This window comes from Chelonia mydas, chromosome 17 (assembly GCF_015237465.2).
Source record: "Chelonia mydas isolate rCheMyd1 chromosome 17, rCheMyd1.pri.v2, whole genome shotgun sequence".
Lineage (NCBI taxonomy): Eukaryota > Metazoa > Chordata > Testudines > Cheloniidae > Chelonia > Chelonia mydas.
This window is the reverse complement of record NC_051257.2, coordinates 21,783,733-21,807,332: the sequence shown is the minus strand read 5'-3', so window position 1 is coordinate 21,807,332 and position 23,600 is coordinate 21,783,733. Positions and strand designations below refer to the sequence as shown.

At 47.9% G+C, this 23,600-nt stretch overlaps 1 protein-coding gene across 6 annotated transcripts in view; it reads right to left on the bottom strand.

Annotated features, from left to right (window-relative positions):
• Positions 1-23,600, bottom strand: part of HIP1 (huntingtin interacting protein 1) — a 163,375-nt gene that overhangs the window by 73,471 nt on the left and 66,304 nt on the right. Inside the window, exon 1 of one of the 6 annotated variants that reach the window (XM_043531271.1) lies at positions 7,409-8,059. The exons of 4 other annotated variants lie outside the window; for them this stretch is intronic. In XM_043531271.1, coding sequence (XP_043387206.1) covers positions 7,409-7,426 — 18 coding nt within the window. In that variant the 5' untranslated portion in view covers positions 7,427-8,059. Of the gene's footprint in view, positions 1-7,408; positions 8,060-23,600 lie in introns of those variants that run through there. One more of the 6 variants, XM_037880884.2, reaches the window with a different exon arrangement.

Below are 23,600 nucleotides of genomic sequence, written 5' to 3'. Positions count from 1 at the left end.
AAAGCTCTAGGAACAGCTGGATCACCGTCTGATTAAGGGAAGAACGTTCATGCTTCTAGTGGTACCCGCTCTTGTTGCTAGCACAGCTTAGGAGCGAGAAGAAAAAGGGAGAGGCAAACTGGGGACTGGGAGGACAGGTACAGAGAAGTGAGATAAGTGCCTCCTGTCACGGGGCAACAGAGGAGGAACATGGTCACCTGAGAGGTATCTGGGCTTTGACCCTTCCTTTGGCTGCTGTGTTTTTCCTACCATTGGTAGGACCCTGTCCAGCTCAGGCAGATTTCTAAAAGGAATCCTGCCAGGCAGACATACACACTGGGGGCTTGTGTCTTAGGAAGGGCTGGGAAGCAGTGTGCTTGTATTCTCATTGGCTTTCAAACAGCACTTCCAATCCCCAGTCCCCACTTCTCGCTGGTGACTCAGCATCCACGGTGGCACTTTGGAAGAGTTGGGACATGGCTTGTGCTTCTGCCTCATGCCAGTTGGGGCAGAGGGCTCCCCAAACCAGTGGCAAGTGTTGGAAAGTATCTGGTGGGGGCCAGAACAGACTGCCAGTCAGATTCACTTGGGGCAAATCCTGCTCTCTCCATATGAAGATGATGATTGTGTGTGTGCATGTATGTCTCAAGAGCGAGAAATACAATTAAGTTTGCAGGGCTTAACAGAATCTTAAAAACACTGCAGAGGGAGGTGGGCACTGTAACTGGGACATGTACAGTTATTGCATTTTAACTTACCCCAGGTAAAGATCTCCAAAACAAACAACTGGGTGGGCATGGCAAGAAGAACCCATGCAGCTAAAATGTGATAAGATGATATTGGAGATTGTGGAGAAGATGTCAGGGGGTTTCAGTTCTGATGTCATGCTGCTTGGGAAAAGATCACTGACTTCTAAGGTTAATTTCATCTTTCACCTACCAATCACCACCATATGTCTTAACAGAAAAGACAATGCAAGATGTGAGCACTGTGAATCGTGAAACAGACCTGTTCATCCACCCCATGAACGGTTATAATGGCGATTACAGTAAATGTCACTCTAAGGAGGATGTGAAGCAACGGCAATATCGAGAGATGACGGCTAGAGGTTTGAGCCTAGGACTGGGCATCAGGAAAAGTAAGGTTACTTACTAGTAATACGAAATTTCTGTTTACATTATCTCTGCCATGTAAGACTTGTGGGCTTTGTCTGTGAGCCACAGAATGATCAACAGCCATCCAAAAAGTAGTAAGAAGCACACACATCCTTCCCGCTTGAGGAATTCTAGAAAGACTCTCCCTTCTAATCATCAGTCACATTCTTATTAACCTCAGCAGAGCCCAATCATAGTAGCACCAAAAAAGGAAGGGATCAGTGTGGATCTGCAGAGGCAAGGTATTCAGTGTGGATCTGCAGAGGCAAGGTCCAGGTTCTGGTAAGTAGACTGGACTGGACTGCATGGAGGAACGGCACCACAAAAACGGAGGACAAGATTTTGAGAGGGAGTGTCTGAATGACTGTCTCAAATGCAGAAAACAGGTCCAGGAAGATGAGGATGAAGTAAAGGCCCTGAAATTTTGGTTAGGAAGTAGTCTCTAGAGACCTTAGTGAGAACAGTTTTGGTGGAGTGTGGAGGGACAGAAATCAGGAGGGAATACAGACAGGAAGAGAACTCAAGGCAATGGTTGTTATCAGAGCACTCAGTGAATTGAGAGGTGATGGAAGGGAAAGGAGATGGGTTACAGAGATAATAAAAGGTGGACGCTAGACCTTAATAAATCTGAATACACAATTTAATCCATTGTGGTAGTCTCTGAACCAAAATGGTTAGGGCCATTAGATTTCTCAAATGCAACAAACGATCAATGCAATTTACTGAAGGGCTTGGATTCTGTCCAAGTAATAAACAAGTGTCCTTACTCCAGCTTATGGAATCTGGCCTCTGTTGATGCATCATGAGGCTTAGGAAAAAAGACTGGAGGCAAAGCAGATTGATTTAGGTGGGATTTTGTGGCCACAGTGGACAAAAACTTAAGATGAAGTCACAAAGGCATCATGTCCTTGCCAACAGTCTAGGCAAGGGGTGGCCAACCTGAGCAGGAGCCAGAATTTACCAATGTGCATTGCCAAAGAGCCACGGTAATACGCCAACAGCCCCCCATCAGCTCCCAGCACCTCCCGCCCACTGGCAGTCCCGCTGATCAGCGCCTCCCCCTTCCTCCCCACACCTCCCGATCAGCTGTTTCTTGGAGTGCAGGAGGCTCTGGGGTGGGGAGAGGGAGGAGCGAGGGCATGGCAGGCTCAGGGGGGGGGGGGGGGAGGGCATGTGCAGAGCCAGGGGTTGAGCAGTGAGCACCCCCCGGCACATTGGAAAGTTGGCGCCTGTAGCTCCAGCCCCGGAAACTTCTGGAGAGCCGCACGTGGTTCCGGAGCCACAGATTGGCCACCCCGGTCTAGGCCTCTCTAGGGAGTTTCAGTCAGAAGGGCTCAGATTTCATTGACAATGTAGCTGAAGCCACTAGAAATGCCAGCTGGGACTGTCTAAGTGCAAGGAGATGGGGCGAGGGTGGCTTTTAAGTCACCTTTGTGCCAGTCAAGCTCTGAGCTTCTCGATGGGGCTGATGTGCTTCCTTGTATAAAGTAGAGCAGCCTGGGAATGCTTTATAAAGCAGCAGAGTAATGAACTGATGAATAAATATGTCACAACCGCATTAGAAACTTTCCCTCATGGACACAAGAAGATTGAGGAGTCAGTACAGAAGCATGGTAAGCTGCAGGAACTGCCAGACAGACCCTGACAGTGGCCAGAGATCATCCCAGCCCCAGCAGAAATAAAAAGTAAATCAAGGATAAAACTGGGATCAGACAAGTAACAGGATCAACATTTTAAAGCATGGACAAATCTTGGGATATCGCCTCTTCAAACTGGAAGGTTTCCTGGACCCAAAACGGTACTTTCCAACCTATGCAGAGAACTGAACCAATAAGTACCCACAAAGCAAGCAGCCTGCTGAAGAGACTTCTGCTCTCGGTGAAATATCAGTACATGAAAGGTGACCTGGAATCTGAGGGAGGATGAACAGAGGGGTCTCTGGATAAGGCTAGCAGATCCAAAACCTGCTCATGCTTCGCTTGTTGAATCTTCCTCAAGACTTTAGAAAGGGAAGGGGGAAAGCTGCATCTGCCAGTGAAAAATATGCAAGTTCAGATTCCTGCTCACTCTAGAGCAGAACCCACCTCCTTACCAGCCCTTGATCTTTTGGGTGAAGAGGAATGAGCATGTGTCCCTGCATGCCCTCCATCATCTTCCCAACAGGGGTAACATCACAAGAATAAGAGGTAGGTGGGAGGAAGGAGAGCTCCAGAGCCACATATCCTGTGGGCCACAAACTTTCTAAGGGAGGCTTACAGGTGGTCGTAGGTCAAACAGAACATCCAGGCCACTTAGACTTGGGAGCTTCCCAGCCAAGAGGCACTCTAAACGCAGAAGGGTGCACCTGTTCTACAAATAAAGCACATTTCTTACTTCATGCCTTGTTCCCACTGAACAGAGCCAGGTTCAAAGACACAGGAGCTCTAAACCAGAGAAACAAGCTCAGAGAAAAGGAACTTTCCTGCAGCCCAAATGCCTCCAATTAGGAAACAAGTGGGGCTCGGGTCCAGAGACTGAGCTGGGTTCTGTAGAAGTTTGAGTGCACAGGGCTCCCAAGGGTGAATCCAGCCAGTGATCTGTTCAGAAAGCATCTCAGAAACCAGAGACTCCAGACACTTCAGATCCAAAGATAACTTTATCCTGCTCCTCTGACCTCCTAGGTTCTGAGGAAACAAACGTGCTGGGGCATGACTGTACTCCACCAGCATACTTCTAAAGCAGCAGTGTTGCTCCCAGTGCTGCATCTAGTCTCAAGCGTGCCAGACAACGGCACTCTGGTACCCCAGAGCCCTCAATAAATCCTCCGAATTTGGACCAGAGGGAGACTTCTTCCTCTTCTCAGTTGAGACACTAGAACAGCAAGCTGAGATTTCAGACTCACAGCATCTTGGTCAAATACAGAGACTATCCAAATTTCATCCATTAAGGAAACTCAACCCCTCCATCCCCCCTTCACAAGCAAGGCATAAAAGCCGTGCAAGCATGAGGGGAATGCTCCTCAACCCAGCACCAGAAACACCAAGCGTTAATGTCAGTGATGAACATCTTGGACCAAGCTACACTTTTTATTTTTTAAACACTGCTCCTATTATGGGCTTTCTTATGGCGCTCCTCAACAGAGGCTATGAGCGCATCTTGGACTTTGCTAGACACATTGCAACAAGTGGCCACAAACCGGTATCAATACACCCCTACAACTGCCAAATCCAGACTAAAACTGATGTGTGGGGGAGACAGCTGTTCGACAACCATGAGGGCTGGCAGAAAGAGCGGAACTGAGGGATGATTAGAGAGCAGAGCCGTTTACACCCTCCACTCCAGAACAATGCAATGGTGGGAGATACAGGCATGGTCTATTAATTTCTTACTGCTCTCAATAGTTTGTTGACTTGTTAGGCAAGGCTGTAACTCCTAGAAGGGGGACCTGCAGAGGTACTTTTGGCTTTGGTATCAACTCCTACTGTCACCAAACAGCAAGTCAATTAACATCTATGCCTCAGCATCCCCACCTGTCAAGTGAGGATAATAATATTTAACTACCTCCCAGGGGCCTGTGAGCATCCGTCAGTTACATTTCCACAGCAGTTCAAATATTAGGAGTACAGTATAATTGCTAAGTGGTGTTTTTACCCATCACATGAACTTTCAGAAGTCAGCATACAACTCCTGAAACAAGCCAGTACAAACACAGATAAAACCTGCGCCTTATTTTTGACTGGCACAAACTAGGATATTCCCAGGCAGTGCGTCCTGGGGAATTACTGCACTTCTCGAGCAGCTGTTTCCCCAGAAAAGCACCAATTGGTCTTATTGCTTAAATATTGATATGAGTCTGACGTCACTGGCAGCCAATCAGTTAAGCTGGTGGCCCATGTTGCAGAGTCAGTTTAGAAGCATGCCCAGAAGCCTTCTCTGTGTTAGCAGGGTTTTGTATTTTATGTGGGGATTTCACGCAACAATAACCTTTCACTGAACACTTCTTTGCTTAATCTCTGTGCTTGCAGGACAGAAGGTCACTGGTCCCCTGCATTTTCTATGCATAGCGTGTAACGACAAGTCTCCCACAGCCTCCAGAATACTCTCAATATTCGATCACACCAAGCAGCTGGAGTGTGCTGCAAAAATAAGCGTTTGGGCATTCTTAGTATTTATAGGACACAACAGGAGCCAGAGTTGTTCTGGCTCTGTCCCCTAGCTTTAGGGTGTGCATTACTGAAAAAGGCTGGAGTGGAGATTCCTCAAACTCTGTACCCAAGAATCTGATCTCTAGAGGAAAATTTCAGCAGCAATTTGGCATCACAACAAATCCTGTATCTTGGCAGGAGTTAGACTAGATGACCCTTGTAGTCCCTTCTAACCCTATGAGTCTATGATCAAAGGAAAATTTTGCTGAGAAAGGAACGGATATTTCAGTCCTTACAGAACTTTCCACTCATGATGAAACTTGCCCTTTGGGGTAGCCAGTCATATTTTCTCACCAAGTGCATATTCTGCAGGATGCTGCCTGAAAATACCTTTCCAAGAGGAAGGTAAAAATCGAACCGTGCATGGTGATCTGGCAGTACCTTACGCTCCAATTTTGCCACACATTAGTTAAATTTCAACTAAGTAACTACAGACTTTGCCTTTCTAGAGAATATGCTTCATTCATGTGGATGAGCAGCAGGCTTGTGAATTAAGCAGGTCCTAAATTTGAATCCAAACAGAATAATGCAAGGTCCCAGATGTGAAAAAACCTGACATCTAATCCAGTACACGGACAGTCAGACTGTGAGTGTAGCAACTGGAGTTTTTGTCAAACTCCTTCCCCCAAACTTTCTCCTGACAAGCAACCGAGAGGCAGGTCTTCTTAAAAAAAAAAAAGGAATCCCTCACTACAGCAGGCAGATGTGAAAAAATGAGAGGAGCATTCATATTGCATACATTTGTCTAATTAAAGGTACCAAGAACTATTCAACCTAATGCCTGGCAGCTGATAGGTGCCAATAACTCTGTGGAAGGCTCGTGCTGGGTGACTGTGAGAGGCATGGGTCCGATCCCCAGAAGTGCCCAATGCCTTTTCAGAGCTCTCTGTTTGGATTTTTATGATCTTGAAAGGGAGACAGATCAAGAAGAGTTATTAGGGCTGCACACATGAATTGTGCTGGCTTGCTCCCTCCCCCCACTCAGCTCTGCCAATGCACTGGTGTCCTGACCCACGGTGGCCCCTTCTATTCCAGTTAATAGCCACCACATCGCTCTGCAAATGAAAGCCTGCTTTGCAAAGATTATCATTATTATTTATTATTTGCACTATGAAAGGTTAGTGTATTAACCAAATGTACCACCTAGTAATTACCCCACAAAGCTATTTTCGAGCGGAAAGTACATATACATCCAGCACTTGCCTTTGCTCTGAACAAAAGGCAGGCATCATGGAGCAGCTCCCCTCTTCTGTTCTACACAAAGATCTCTCTGCAAAGCACAGAATGTGTTTGAACCTTGCCCAAATGTGCATAAAGAACTCACAGCAGTACCATACATGGAGACTCAAGTCCCTAAGGCACAACCTGAATGGTGTTAAACTAGAAGACAGAGCAACAGGGAAAAACAAGTTCAGATGGGTGGATGTGAGTGAATCCCAATTCCCAACACTCCTCTTGAATCAAGCAGAGGGGCAGAAACTCAAGCACAATAATAAGACTCTGTCTGAGGATCAATCCCAAAATAACTCCCAACTGCAGAGAGCACAAGGCTTGTATTGTAACAATTGCCCCTTCAAAAAAAAAAAAAAAAAAAAAAAGGGTATGTTGTTTTCCCCACATATTAAAACAGTGGGAGCCAAATTCTGGGGTCTTTAATCTAGCAGAACTCCCACTGACTCCACTGGAAAAGAGTTTTGCTTGATTAAAGCCTCCCAGAATGTGGTCCTGAGAAACTAAGTACCTATGGAACTGGAGGCTGAGATGTATTTGGGTAACTTGTAGGCAAAATCCTGAGATCTCCCTTCACAGCACTGCCCCCCCCTCCACCCCATCCTTCCCTTGCACTCTCACAATATCAGTCTTCTGAGTTTGCCCAAACACAAGCACACACAAGAGGGGCTAAATGGACAGAGTGAGGAGTGATGACAACAAAATAAACTGGACTTAAAGAGAAAAGCACTTCGAGATGCAGGTGCTCCGACAGATCCAAGTGGAGAAAGGGGATTAAAATGAGCTCAGCGGGCAAACCAAGGCCAGGCTAAAGGGATGCTGGAACTGGAAAACATGCATTAAGAGCAGCTGTTCACTTACCATCTTGCCCACCTCCATGGCCAAGGGCTGCTCCTGGCTCCCTCCCCTCGAGGAGAGAGCCCGCTCAGAAATCCTGAAGCTTGAAGATCACAATATCCAAGAAGAATACAGAGCTGTGCTTCCCCTCAACCCACCCCCCCCCCCCCCCGCTTTCTCTGAATGCTCAGAGGCTCAGCTGGTTAATTCGGTTCTGAAAAGCCCATACTGGCAACCTTGCAAATCAGCAATGCTGGGGCAGAGAAAGCATGCAGAGAGGAAGGTCTGAAAGCAGGGCCAGCTTGCAGGCTGAGGAGTGTCCAGGAAAGAGGCAGAATGGAGCTGGAAGCTTCCTCTGGAAGCAAAGCCGAGGTGAGGAGCAACAAAGCACCAACTCCCACACACTCCAAACCACCCAGGGATGGCACAGCCCCTTCGGCAAGGAAAACAGAAATTATCTGGCTGCTTGCTCGCTGTGGATCATCCGATATCGATATCGGAAGGAGGAGAAAAAGAATTGGGTAGCTGGAGCCTGCCTGCTGCACTCAGCCACACGCTGGAGTGTGTGATTTGAATAACAAAAGAGCTCCTCTCCCCAAGCCAGGAGGATGGAGCTGCTATTCAGAGAGCCAGTGGTGAGGGAGAGAGGGCGTGAGCGGGTATGTGTGTGTGGCGAGGGGACCGGGGCTACTGACAATCAGACTCAGGAAGTGGAGGCAGGGCTCTCCAAAAAGTGGGATGGATTTGGTCTCCCTCTGCACAGATGCTCTCTCGTTACCACATACTCACTTGCCCAGACAGGGGCTTGCAAGGGTTAGCAGTGTCTTTCCAGGAAAACTACACGGGGTTCTATAAAATAAAATACCACCGAGACCTTCCCTTCTAAGAGTGTTCATTGCTGAGTCTTCTAAGCCAAAAAACATACGTGCTGGGAGGAGAAAGTGCGAGGAGCAGCACGATGAGGGGGCTGGGCAGCCCTTAGGAGGCTGATCCACACAGTCACTCCGGTCTCAATGCCCTGGCTGAGCATTCTCGGAACATGCTGGAACCCACACTTAGGTTTTTGCAGGTGGCCTGGATGTCCTCTCGTTGGGAGGGCCAACAATCAAAGGTCTCTTCAGCCCAGGAGCAATCTTCACAGGAACAAAGAGGCAATTGGGCTGGCTACTAGAGTCCTAAATGCTTTCAACACAGTTTGCTGCTGAGTGGCTGCACAGTCCTCGCCCAACATTTCTGACGGGAAGGTGCGTCCCTCACAGGAGCAGTCTTGTGGAGCAACAAACAGAGGAGAGAAAATGCAGTAAAGAAATAGAGAAAATATTTACCTGCCGAGGGTTGGGGGGGGGGGGGGGGGGCTGAGCGATTTAATTAGTGTTCAGACAGTACTTTGAAATCCTCAGCTGGGAGGCATTAGAGAAGGACAAAGGATTATTATTGTGCTTCCTTAAATGCCCTAAAAATAGCCCGAAAGTAGATGGGAGAAAATATAACCCACCACTGACATGCTGCCACTGCTTTGGGGAAGGTGGATGGATGGAGAAGAAACAGAGCAGTCATTCTGCACCCGCAGTTGCTGCTTATGGTGAAAAAGAAGGTGCAGGAATAGGAAGGAAGTAAAAGGAAGGATGGTCTTGTTGAAAGAAAAATACAGCCCTTGTGGTTCTGAGTCTGGGCTGAGAATCGTGACATCTTAGTTCTGTTCCCAGCTCTGCCACTTACTGTGTGACCATGGGAAATCACTCAGCTCAGTGGTCCTCAGTAACCCCATCTGGAAAAGAAGTATGCCACTACCTTCCTCCCTGCCACGAAACTCCCTGCTGCTCGTGAGACGCACCAGAGAAAGTGGCATGGTTAATAATAAGGCAGTGAAGAATCCCATATCCCACTCACACTGCAGAGAGAATCCAGGGAGGCAGAATGCAATCACCCAACTTAGCATGTAGTCCCTCATCCCCCCAGTTCTGAGATCTTCAGGCGTTCAGGTTCTCAATTTTACATCTCATTTGAAAGACGACACCTCTAAGAGCGCTGTGTTCCCTAGAATCAGGGCATATAACTCTCCTTTGTATCCCTCCAGTTCAGTTAGAGGGCAACTCAGTCTGGGTGTCAAAACAGAACAGCTCAACAGCAACTGGATATTGGAAGTGTACTTCACAGCTCTTTTTCACCCTAAAAGGCACAGAAGAGGCTTGCAAAGTTGCTTGAGACAGTGCACAATGCCCTCTCCTCTCCCACAGCAAATGAACTGGAAAATTAAAGGGACGGTTGCTCTGGAAGAGATACCAGAACTACATCTTCCTCTCTCTTGGCCCCCATCCCTCATTCAACATCAGCTCAAACACAAGAATTATGGTTGCTCAAGGTGAAGCATGTCCCATCAAATGAAATGTCTTCTGTTCCTAGTAAGTAAATGTTGACAGGTTCCTACAGACCTTCAGGAATCCACCTGAAGCACTCAGCACAGAACATTAGCAGGGAGTGGTTTTAGATAAGGAGAATTTGGTCAGACCGTGAGTTAACACTATGACCCATCTAGAGCTGACCTCGCCTCATCAAGGAAAAAACTTCCTATACCTTGTCTCCACTTGGATTTTACAGCAAGATAGCCAACTCCCATTAGTTATCTCCCTCGAAACACACGCCTCTTTTGGCAGTGAAGTCAGTCATAGCCATAATGGGACAGCTGTCCAGTTCTTCCCACAATGAACTGGTGTTGACATGGTTCTGCAAGTGGGATGGGTAGTGAGCCGCACACAATTGGGCTGAGAAGTAAGCACCCTGCATGTAGACAACTCAATCATGTTTGACTAGCAGGTCACAACTTGGCTACAAAACTAATGTTGTACTTCTAATATAGACAGAACCTTAGTTCGAGGAGTAGAGCCCCTAGTTTTAACTCATTCCATAATCCAGGCAGGACAGCAACAGAGGATTCCATACTCCTCTGCAGTCTGCAACCAGCCCATGAGTATGTGGCTTTACTTGGATCTGTCCTTTGAAGTACACATTTTGGCAGGAACACTAAATGAGAATTACAGGTTTCAGAGTAGCAGCCGTGTTAGTCTGTATTCGCAAAAAGAAAAGGAGTACTTGTGGCACCTTTAGAGACTAACAAATTTATTTGAGCATAAGCTTTCGTGAGCTACAGCTCACTTCATTGGATATGAAGTGAGCTGTAGCTCACGAAAGCTCATGCTCAAATAAATTTGTTAGTCTCTAAGGTGCCACACGTACTCCTTTTTTTTTTTTTAAATGAGAATTAAATACTCATTACGACTACCTGAGATAATTGGGTTGCAGTAGCACACTACCACCAAAGGCAGTAATTTTTCTTCCACTTTTGCTGGCACAAATACCCAGCTTGATTGCAAAAGGCAGCTCTGCAAAATCATTGCACAGCACCCATAGTTTAGATTGCCTCTCCCTGCAGCCTAAAAATGCATATATGTCACCACTCCGGGCAACAAAATCTGCATCCAACAAGCCAGGGACAAAGGGGATACAGCAATGACAAAGAAGTCACCCCTGACTGGACCTGCCAAGAGTGTGGCAGTGTCTGTGCCTGCCATCTGAGCCTTGTTGATCATGAGAGGGACCAAGATGAACGGTTTACTTGATGGACGATGAATAAGGACACATAGTCCGGGGGGTGGGGGGACCGCATAAAGCTAAGCAGGCACCAGCACCAGCTGGCAGTTGGCAATTTTGGCTTAAAAAGTATAAGCAGTTTTAGCCACACACTTCTCTCTGAAGCTTCTTAGATGAGTGATTTCCAACCAGTAAAGCAGTGGCTCTGAACCTTTCCAGGTTACTCTACCCCTTTCAGGAGTCTGATTTTTCTTGTGTACCCCAAGTTTCACCTCACTTAAAAAATACTTGCTTACAAAATCAGACATAAAAATACAAGAATGTGATAGCACTGTTACTGACAAATTGCTTACTTTCTCATTTTGACCATATAATTATGAACTAAATCGATTGGAATATAAATATTGTATTTACATTTCAGTGTAGAGTAGATAGAGCAGTATAAACAAGTCATTGTCACTAGTGCTTTTTATGTAGCCTGTTGTAAAATTAGGCAAATATCTAGATGTGTTGATGTACCCCAGTAAGACCTCTGCATACCCCCAGGGGTATAAGTACGCCTGGTTGAGAACCACTGCAGTAAAGCATCCCACCCATTTCACTCTAGATCTAAAACTTGTGTATACTGTAGCTGAAAACCACTCAGATTCCTTAGCCATTTGAAATTTCACATAACCCCAGGCACACTGTGATGCATTCAGTTGCTTTGCTTTACTTTATGTAGGTTACTGTTTTAGAGTAAGCACCCCACAGAGTGCTTTTGTCATCAAAAATCTGCTGGGAATTGGTCCAAGCATGTGCACAGGAAGTACAGAAGACAACCTGTTACGTTATGAGGTGATCATGGGTTTTAGAGGTAAATTCATACAGGTCTCCACTTTTAAAGTTCCTTCTCACTGCAGCCTGCATGATGACAGCCACAGAATGGGAGAATCCCCCACCACTGACGGCTGCAGATAGGATATAAAAATATGGGAAATCCATTCAGTAGACGAAACTTAAAACCAGAGTATGAAGGACATCAGCCTTGGTGGTTTCTGGTCTCCCAGTTTGAACATGAAGTAGCAACAGCTAGTCCTCCGGCCTTAATGCCCTCCTTGGCTTCGTAACTAACGTCTCTGGGGACAGCAGCACTTCAAGCTGCAAGGTGATGTTTCAGAGTTAGCTCTGACCGAGCTAGCACACTAAAAATTGAGCGTAAGTGCTGTGGTGCGAGCGGCGGGCAGGGACTAGCTCCCTGAGTACCCGTCCAGCATGCTAGGTGTGTACTCGAGGCGGCTAGCCCCTCCCGCTGTTTGCGTCGCCATAGCTACATTCTTCTTTTAGCACACTAGCTCAGTGCTCACACTGGGAATGACTCCTTCAGCTTGAAGTGCAGACTTACCCTATGTAGTCTACATAATATTAATATAAATGTCTCTAGTTCTACTGTATGTGTATCACTGCCCTCTACTGGATAGTATGAGAACTTCTCAACTTTGTACCATATGTCCCACACAGCTAATAGATTCTTCTTTAGCTTAATTGGTTCTATGCTTTTGGACTAAGAAGATCCAAGTTCTGGCCCTGCTGTTGCTGTGAAAGTTCAAGAGGCCATGGCATGCAGCACAGCAACTAACTAGGATCACAACATTGTTGACACGTTTATCTTATGGGTAAGGCTGCGTTTTAGTCATGGGTGTTTTTAGTAAAAGTCACGGCCGTGACCTGTCCATGACTTGTACTATATACCCTTGACTAAAACTTGTGTGCTTTGGGGCAGGGGGCCGCCCGGGGAAGCCACGTATGCTCTGGGAGGGGGTGGCCCAGATCCCCTGCTGTTCCTGGATGGGGAGGCTGACGCACAGCCCGGGACCCCGCTGCTGCTGGGGGAGTGGCGGGGGGGAAGGTTGGCGGGCTGGCAGGCTCCCTACCCAGCTCTGTGCGGCTCCCTGGAAGTGACCACGTGTCCCTCGGCTCATAGGGAGAGGCGGGGCCAGGAGGCTCCGCACACTTCCCCCATCCTGAGTGCCCTCTCCGCAACTCCCATTGGCTGGGAACCGTGGCCAATGGGAGCTGCAGGGGCGGTCCCTGCAGGTGGGAGCTGTGCACAGAGCTGCCTGGCTGTGACTCCGCCTCGGAGTCGAGGGACACATGGCTGCTTCTAGGAAGCCCCCCCCCAAGGTAAGTCCCACCTAGAGCCCTCACCCCATCCCACACCCCAACCCCCTGCCTCAGCCTGGATCCCCCTCCCACACCCAAACTCCTGCTGCTGCTGGGGAGGACTGGGGGGTGCGGTGGCCTGAGACTGCCCCAGCAGCGGTCGGTATGGCTGGCCCAGGGGCCACCCGAGTTGCTCAGGCGGCCCCAGAGCCAGCCGCACCGGCCGCTGCAGAAGTCTTGGAGGTCCCAGAAAGTAATGGAATCTGTGACTTCTGTGACAGACTGCAGCCTTACTTATGGGTTCCCATGCTCAAGTCTTTAAGCACCTTAACAAAAAAATGTAAGTGAAAGGCACAAAAAGGGAACTTGCCTAAATAATTCTGAACAACAACAAAAATCTCCAGCATGCCCACAACATGCAGATTCCAATTGGTGTAGGGTGAATATACATTTCCCCCCACTTTTTAAACCTAAATTATGTGGGATGATTATCTTTAATCTAATTTTTCAAAACAAAAAGATTTCACGCAAGTGAAAAGCAGAGCTGACAGGTAGGTCTGTAGCTTTCTCTAATGCACACAACAATTCAGGAGAAGAGGGCAGGGAAACTTGTACTGACTGGGATAGGAACCGAGCAGAAACCAGTGTCAGTCACGAGATGCCCCTCAGAGCAGCAGCTGGGTTGTTGCAAAGGCCACGCCACATATTGCCAGAGCTGGATTAACACAGGGGCTTTAGGGGCCCCGGGCTAAGGGGGCCCTGGTGCAACAGGGCTCAGGCAGCGGGCACATTTCTGTGGCCCCTGGTGGGGGGGTGAGGGGGAGGCAGCTTCGCAAACTGCTGGGGGGCCCCAGTGCCCAAGCACCCACTCCGCAGCTCCCATTGGCTGGGAACTGTGGCCAATGGGTGCTGTGGGGCCAGTGCTGGCAGGTGGGGCCTGTGAGCAGAGCTGCCTGGCTATGCCTCTGCCTAGGAGCTGAGGGACACGTGGCCGCTTCTGAGAAGCCCCCCCCCCCCCCCCCCCCCCCCAGGTAAGAACCAGCCAATGGGAGCTATGGGGGCAGCGCTTGCAGGCGTGGGCGGAGCACAGAGACAGTCCCCCTCCCCGCAGGGGCGTGTAGAGACATGCCAGCAGCTGGCCAGTTCCGGGAGTGGTGTGGGGCCATGGCATGCAGGCAGCCTGCCTGAGTCCTTCTTCACCACCGGCACTTCGCTGCGCCTGCACTTCGCACCCCCTCCTACACCCCAACCCCCTGCCCCAGGTCAGAATCCCCTCCTACACCCAAACTCCCTCCCAGACCCTGCACCCCCTCCTGCACCCCAACCCCCTGCACCAAACTCCCTCCCAGAGACCATACCCCTCACCCTCTCCTGCACCCCAACACTCTGTCCCAGCTTGGAGCCCCCTCCTGCACCCAAACTCCCTCCTAGAAAGAAACTAATATAACAGCTGTTCTAAGGTAAGTAGGTGGCTATTTTGAATTAACTTAACTATATTCTACATATTTTAAGACTGAAGTGTAACCACAGAAGGGCTTTATGTTAATTAAAAGGCAAGTTTAGTATAATGTTAATGCCTCAATGCCATAATTGTGACCATTTGTTTTAAATTAGGAAAAAGACTTGTATTCAGGGTCCCCACAAAATCTAATCGCCCCAGGTCCACAGGAGAGTTAATCTGGCCCTGCATATTGCCACCAGCCCTGGTCTGATATCAGACCAGCATGTGCCAGAGTGAGATATCTGCCAGCACTGCATTTCTCCACTCAATGCAGAGTCAGCACAGTCATGTAGGAGAAGGTACAGAACTGAGACTCTACCCAATACACTGATAGGCTACTTGGCATGAGTGCTTCCCTGCAGCTCTCCGGCAGCATGCAGGTGTGTCTGGAGCCTGGTGAAGACCATAAGACAGGCAGGAAGGTAAAGTGCATCTCGGCCTTCTGAACTGCACTCTGCTCTCCCTCTGGGGTGCTGATGATAGACTTTCCACAATGATGACCTAAAGAAAGATTTGTCATCTTTATGCCCAAATGAGTTTGGGAGGGATGTATGGGAAACAGTGCTCAAATTACAGCTAGGAGTTGCGGGACTGGGCCCCTTTCTACTGCTAGGGGCCACCTCACTTCTGTCGCATGGCCCCATTACTGCTCATTACCGTTTAAAGCATTTCACTTGACATTCAGGGGCCCCTACTTTCCCCCCAATAATTGGAGCACTGATGGGAATGTCCCTGCCAATGGGATATGAACACAAACAGATGAGACAGCCTGTTTCCACAGGTGGTTCTTTCTCCCGTGCACTCCCCAACACAAAAATCAAAGCCAGGCTCACAGAATCCTTATGTGACGAAGCGAGACTGTTCTTAATGTTTCCTCTGAATATTGTGGGGGTGCCTCAGTTTCCCCATGGCAGTTCTTAAGTATCTAGGTGGTGGGATAAGAGTGTATGATCATTGCAGAGCCCTAGAGAACAGGTGTGTGCAGGGGTCTGGACACAGAGAACGGCCAACACCCTGTTTCCTGGCAACTGATGTCCTGAGCCCTTCCCCCCTGCAAGGTGAGAGCTAAAGGGCTGGAGAACAAAGGCCTCCTGGCCCGGGAAAGGGACAAAGCCCAGAGGAGGAGGGGCTGGAGATAGTTTCAGTTGAGGGCTGGCTGGGGACGAGGAGTGAAGTGCAGACGTGGTTGTCTGGCTCATTGCCCCCCAAAATGGACCCAGCTGAGGGGTCCTGTTCTCTGCACCTACAAGCTCTGGTTTAGACCGTGTTCCTGTCGTCTAATAAACCTCTGTTTTACTGGCTGGCTGAGAGTCACGTCTGACTGCGAAGCTGGGGGCAGGACCCTCTGGCTTCCCCAGGAGCCCACCTGGGTGGACTCGCGGTGGGAAGCGCACGGAGGGGCAGAGGATGCTGAATGCTCCGAGGTCTGGCCCAGGAAGGTGGAAGCCGTGTGAGCTGTGTGTCCTGCAGACAGGCTGCTCACAGAAAGGAGACTTCCCCAGAGTCCTGCCTGGCTTCATGGGGAGCAGTTCCAGAGCATCGCCCGGGGATTCCGTGACACCTTAACTCAGATGTTACGATTTAGTCCCCTTCGGGGAGCCCCACAGAGTACATCAGAGAGAAAATCTGAATTCATATCCCAGCCTGCTCAGATGTGGGCTGCTGATTTATTCCTCACCCACTCTTTCATTTCCAGGAGCTCAAAGGAGTGGCCAGTGCATCAGATGAACGGCTGGCTAAGGGATTTCTCATGAGATCACATCAACAATGCAAATACTATTGTGAAGGAGCTCAAACCACTGATGGCAGGGTACATAGCAAAGGATTCTAAAGGCCTGGAAAGGATACACAGTGGGGTTGTATAAGCATTCATAGCTCATGGCGGTAACCCGAATATGGCTTATATGATGAAAGGAAACTTCAAGGAGAAGGCATTTGAAAATGTGAGGAAATAAGTTAGAAAACACTGTGAAAGGGAAAAAAGTTTAGAAATTAAAATCCATATCACTTCTCTGCATGGAGGGTGCTTAAAATCTCTTATGCGAGAGTCAAACCAGGAACCAAAACCACAACAGAAAATAACCCATTACAATTAAATGGCAATATGCTAGTTTACTGAGGCCAAGAGAGTTTCTCAAGGAAAAGCAAAAAAGTATCTCTCCCCCATTCACAATGCTAATAGAATTAATCATACAGCTGGGCAGGCAAACTGTATGACGGAGGGTCAAGAGGAGATCTAAAGGTCAAACGGCAAAAACAAGGGCAAATCATAAAATAAAAATACATCAGCTCTGGAAAGGCTGTGGGAGAGTCCGCAGAATCTGTCAGGCCACCGTGGTGTGTAACAGGGGCAATGAAAGAGAAAGAACTGGGCAGCGTCAGGCACCCCTACTCCTGGGATACTTTTGACAAATGATAATGGTGAGGCACTGCTGGAGGTACAAAAAGTGCCTGAACAACATGAGAGGTCACAGCACACCAATGCCCTGGGCCTGAGTCCATACATCCAAAGAGGAGAATCCAAGAGTTATTCTAGCAGCACCACTAGATTTCAGAGGGAGGTTCATTTTCATTTGCCCCATTAATAATTTTTTAAATCACCTCCTCCCCCTCAGAAAAGTCTACAAAGCAAGTAGAAAGCCTAGGTAGAGGCAATGTCCGAAATGCACCCAGCAGGGGACGGTTAGTATGAGAGCCTTGGGGACATGATGGTGTCACATATTACAGATACTGCAGCGTGGAGGCGTGAATCTCTGGGGGTTTGCTGTTTTGTCAGACTATTAGCAATGTTTGGAATGGTGCTATACACATAATGCAATTTTATACTAATGCATTAGCCTGACACACAGCACAAATCCCTCTAGGTGTGTGCACTGTGTGACGACTTGTCTAAATCTCAGTAGTGGCAACTTACATCCACCCACCCACCCACCCCTTATTGCTAACCAAGTTACTGGCTGTGCTCCCTCCACACACAGATGCCCTGCACTGCTCCGTTTCACAGTATAGGATGCGATCTGAAGAAAATTCAAGGAAACTCACTGGTGACTATGGATCTTTTTGTTCAAAGAGCAGGTGCTGGACAGGTAATACACTTCCTCGTGCAGTGCTCTGTCTCCCTCGAGTGGCTGGCCCACGCACAGAGGCTACTAACTGTGAGCTGACAGAGGTGGATCTTTTAGTAAATGCTCGTGGTTTTAGATTCAGAGGTCCGAGATGCCATACTTGCTGCCCCCACTAACTGCTGCAGGCGCATGATGTTGTTGGTGGTGGCCAGTAGGGGGATTTGAGCAGGCTGTTTTTCCCCAGCCGGGGTGGGGTGGGAGTGTAACCCACACCCACTCAGTGTGCTGCTCTTCCCCCCTCTCATGGTAGCTGGGACACATACAGAAGGTATAGGCTTGGCTAACAGAAGTGGGTCTTTTAACTCAAGCAGTAGAGGCCCAAGATTTTCGATCCAGAGGTGCTGGGTTCAATCCCCACTACCAGCAACCCTTTCAGAGATGTTATGTTACCAGGGGTGTGGATTAGATATAGGTTGCCCAAGTTTTCCTGAGCATTGGCGATCATACATGTAATCTGACACCTTCTTTCAAGACTATGGAAAACTACTTTCCCAATAACAGCCTTGCTCCTCTAGACCGCCCAGGCTGAGGTCCATTACGACTGGTCCTGAACTAGCCCATGCAAACTATCATTCAGAATCAGTAAGTTCTAGTCAGTTTCATTCTGCCAACCACACAAACCAGTGAAGCTATGGACAAGTAGGTGGAACGGTCGACATATACACACAGCAGATCATCGACGGAGAGGAAAAAGAACTGTGCATGAAGACAAAGACGATGCTCTGAAAAATGTGTGAATATTCAAAAAAGGGAATGTGAGAGTCAGTAAAGTAAGCAGAGATTAAAGTCAGCACAGAAAATAGAAAGGAGCAGGAACTAAATATGAGGAGTGAAATCTCCACCACAGAAAACAGGATACATGACATACATTCCTGCATGGTTCATTTAGAACAGCCGTGACTTGGAGGGGGAGGGAATGCCCTTATAACCCCAAAAAGAACAGGAATACTTGTGGCACCTTAGAGGCTAACAAATTTATTAGAGCACAAGCTTTTGCAGGCTACAGCCCACTCCATCGGATGCATAGAATGGAACATATAGTAAGATTTTATATATATATATATAATACACACACACACACACACACACACACACACAGATAAATTGGAAGTTACCATACAAACTGTGAGAGGCTAATTAGTTAAGATGAGCTATTATCAGCCCGGTATAGAGGGCTTCTATAGAAACATTCCACACAAAGATGGACTACAAGCCGTCAGGAACACTATCCCCGATAATGTCACGGCAAACCTGGTGGCTGACTTTTGTGACTTTGTCCTCACCCACAACTATTTCACATTTGGGGACAATATATACCTTCAAGTCAGCGGCACTGCTATGGGTACCCGCGCGGCCCCACAGTATGCCAACATTTTTATGGGTTTCAGAGTAACAGCCGTGTTAATCTGTATTCGCAAAAAGAAAAGGAGTACTTGTGGCACCTTAGAGACTAACCAATTTATTTGAGCATAAGCTTTCGTGAGCTACAGCTCACTTCATCGGATGCATACTGTGGAAACTGCAGAAGACATTATATACACAGACACCATGGACATTTTTATGGCTGACTTAGAACAACGCTTCTTTAGCTCTTGTCCTCTAACACCCCTACTCTACTTGCGCTACCCTGATGACATCTTCATCATCTGGACCCATGGAAAAGAAGCCCTTGAGGAATTCTACCATGATTTCAACAATTTCCATCTCACCATCAACCTCAGCCTAGACCAATCCACACGAGCAGTCCATTTCCTGGACACTACTGTGCTAATAAGCGATGGTCACATAAACACCACCCTATACCAGAAACCTACTGACCGCTATACTTACGTACATGCCTCCAGCTTCCATCCAGGACACACCACACGATCCATTGTCTACAGCCAAGCTCTACGATACAACTGCATTTGCTCCAATCCCTCAGACAGAGACAAACACCTACAAGATCTCTATCAAGCATTCTTACAACTACAATACCCACCTGCTGAAGTGAAAAAACACATTGACAGAGCCGGAAGAGTACCCAGAAGTCACCTACTACAGGACAGGCCCAACAAAGAAAATAACAGAATGCCACTAGCTGTCACCTTCAGCCCCCAACTAAAACCTCTCCAGCGCATCATCAAAGATTTACAACCTATCCTGAAAAATGATCCCTCACTCTCACAGATCTTGGGAGACAGACCAGTCCTCGCTTACAGACAGCCCCACAACCTGAAGCAAATACTCACCAGCAACCACACAGAACACAACAAAAACACTAACCCAGGAACCTATCCTTGCAACAAAGCCCGATGCCAACTCTGTCCACATATTTATTCAAGTGAGACCATCATAGGACCTAATCACATTAGCCGCGTCATCAGGGGCTCATTCACCTTCACATCTACCAATGTGATCTATGCCATCATGTGCCAGCAATGCCCCTCTGCCATGTACATTGGCCAAACCGGACAGTCTCTACGCAAAAAGATAAATGGACACAAATCTGACATCAGGAATCATAAAATTCAAAAACCGTTAGGAGAACACTTCAACCTCTCTAGCCACTCAGTAAAAGATTTAAGGGTGGTAATTTTGCAACAGAAAAGCTTCAGAAACAGACTCCAACGAGAAACTGCTGAGCCCGAATTAATATGCAAACTAGATACCATTAACTTGGGTTTGAATAGAGACTGGGAGTGGCTGGGTCATTACACATATTGAATCTATTTCCTTAAGTTAAGTATCCTCACACCTTCTTGTCAACTGTCTAAATGAGCCATCTTGATTATCACTACAAAAGTTTTTTTCTCCTGCTGATAATAGCTCATCTTAACTAATTAGCCTCTCACAGTTTGTATGGTAACTTCCAACTTATCTGTATGTATATATCTTAGTATATGTTCCATTCTATGCATCTGATGAAGTGAGCTGTAGCCCACGAAAGCTTATGCTCTAATAAATTTGTTAGTCTCTAAGGTGCCACAAGTAGTCCTGTTCTTTTTGCAGATACAGACTAACACGGCCGCTACTCTGAAACTTATTACCCCACTTACACTGACCTATTTCCAGCCAGGCCCCAGGGGCCCTTTGCCACATGCTCTTGGTCAGGTTCAGGTGGCTGAGGGGAAAGCTTGTTCTCAAATCAGTGGAATAACTTTGGACCAAGTGCTGGCTGAGGGGAGGGCTGAGACACTGTGACCTCCTCTGCTTCCTGGGAAAATAGGGGCAGGTTGTCTTTCCCCACGCACACCGTAATTACATCCAGGGCTCAGATGACAGTGGCAGCGACAGCTGCAAAAGAGCTTCACTGAAGAGAGTTGCCAGTCTTTCCCTCTTCCCCTCCAGCAATTCAAAAGAGCTGCTCCTATCTTGGCACATCTGCTCTCCCTCTAGCTGAAGCGTTCGTGTGGGTCCTCATGATGTACCGTGCTAACCTTTGTAATTAGCACTCCCTTCAGCGGCGGGGTGAAGGCAATGCACATGGATTACCAACAACCAGGAAAGCATACCCTAGAAAACCAACAGCAGAGGCTGAGGATGTCCTATGCTCCAGGAACTCAAGAACTGCAGTAGGGGCTCAGCCTCAGATCACTAGGCCACCCCATCCAACATCCTGTCTCACAATGGCCCACCTGCTTCAGAGAAAGGCAGAGAAGCCTTATTAGGCATCTAACTATGCAGCTCAAACCACAAGGGGAAACTTCTTCCTTCTCCCAGCTGGAGATAAGTTTACTCGCTAAGCCTGGGGCACAGAGACTCCTGACCACATATCCCCAAAGTTCACAGGCCTCTACTATGGCTTTATTCTTCCTGATGCATATCAGTCAGTATCTTGGTCAAAAGTCACAGCCCTGGCCAGGTAGCAGCTGCCAAAACAAATGCTGGAAAAGAAACGCACCCAGAACCCTCCCACCTCACCCCCACACTTCACATCGCCCCTAGAGCATCAACAAGAATGGAAGGGGGCAAGGGAGGGCACACAAAATTCTGATTGCCATTAATAAGGGCGGGGGAGTGTTCAACACCTTCCTTGAATCTTACAAAAAGAAAAGGAGTACTTGTGGCACCTTAGAGACTAACAAATTTATTTGAGCATAAGCTTTCGTGAGCTACAGCTCACTACATCAGACTAACACGGCTGCTACTCTGAAACTTGAATCTTACAGAGATCTTTGTTTCAAGTATAGCCTTTGGCAGCAAGTTTGACAAATTAATTATATGTTATTTTAAAAAATATTTCCTTTTATCAGTTTTACAGTTCTTGCCTCTATTTGACTGAGTGCCCCTCTGTGCCCCTCTTTATGGGATGGAATAAATTGACATTACTATACCATCCGCCCATGACTTTCTATGCTTTCTCATCTCTGGTCTCACTTTTCACAATTCCAGATCTAAAAATAGTCGTAGGCCTTTTCAACCCTCCTCCGATGGAGCCCTCCTACCTCCTGGGTGCCCTCTCGATCTTTGCTGTATTTCTTGAGTCTTTTTTTGAGATGAGAGACCCGAAACTGAAGGCTGCTCCCAAGGCGAGGCCAACCCATGGATTTGCAGAACAGACATTAGAATACTTTTCATATTCTTCTTTGTCCCTTTTTAATACAGGTGAACATCTTATTTCCTGTTCTATCTTCATCATGCAGTGTGGGTGACAATCACCTCTGTGCAAAGTTGGGCTTAAGCAGGATTTTTTAGGTGGCTCGCATGCCTTGAACTGGCCCTGGTCACAGGGGTGAATTTAACCTAAGCAAACTGCATCACTGCACCATGGCCACCTCTGCAGATACACTTATTTCCAAACCCATCTCTGTGGATGAACGGTTTAAGCTACTCCTCCCAATGCACGTTACCCAGCTCCTGACTGGAGCTTCAGCTACCACTGTATCGTCAAAATATCTAGTTTTGTTAGGACTTTCTGGAGTTTATAATCCTCCTCTTGCACATGAGTCATTGATACAATACCCCATAATCTCCCCTTTGATACGGTAGAATTTCAGCATCTGGACAATGATTTTTAAAACTCACATCAAATTACTGGCAAAAAATACCTCCATGCTATTGTCATAAATATAAAGGGAAGCTAGCCAAGAGGGTGGGAATGGTCACCCGCAGCCAGGCTAAACCAGCCGTCACGCCTAGCTCTGTTCCGGAAACTTCTACCAGGACCTGGTCAGAGGTGATGGACCCGGACCCCAGGACAACGTCTGCAACAGCAGTAGTGGATCCAGTCCCAGAGACCCAGACAGAGCCAGTCCCAGAACGGAACCGGCGGAACAACCAGCACCAGACCCATTGCCAGCACTGAACCCAGTACTTGCAACCCCAACACCAGAGGGCCCCACCGAACCTGAACCGGCAGCAGCCCATAACCCTACCCAAGAGGCTCAGCCGGAGCCTGAACCCCAACAGAGTGCACCAGCGGAGAGCGGTTCACAGTCAACGGACACAGCCCCATCCCCTACATCGCTTCCAGAGGGACCAAGCCTAGGTCCACAATCCAATGAGAAACTGATGTCTCCAGCATCAAGGGAACAGTTCCAGACCAAACAGGAAGCAGATGAAAGCCTCCAGAGAGCTTGGACAGCGGCACGGAGCAACCCACCGCCTCTCAGCTCTTCTAATTGATCCAGGTTTGTTGTAGAAAGAGGACTTTTATACAAGGAAACTCTTTCTGGTGGACACCAGGAAGACTGGCATCCTCAGAGACAGCTGGTAGTTCCAACTAAATACCGGGCCAAGCTCTTGAGCTTAGCCCACGATTATCCTAGTGGCCGTGCTGGGGTGAACAGGACCAAAGAATGTTTGGGGAGGTCATTCCACTGGGAGGGAATGGGCAAGGATTTTTCTACCTATGTCCGATCTTGTGAGGTATGCCAAA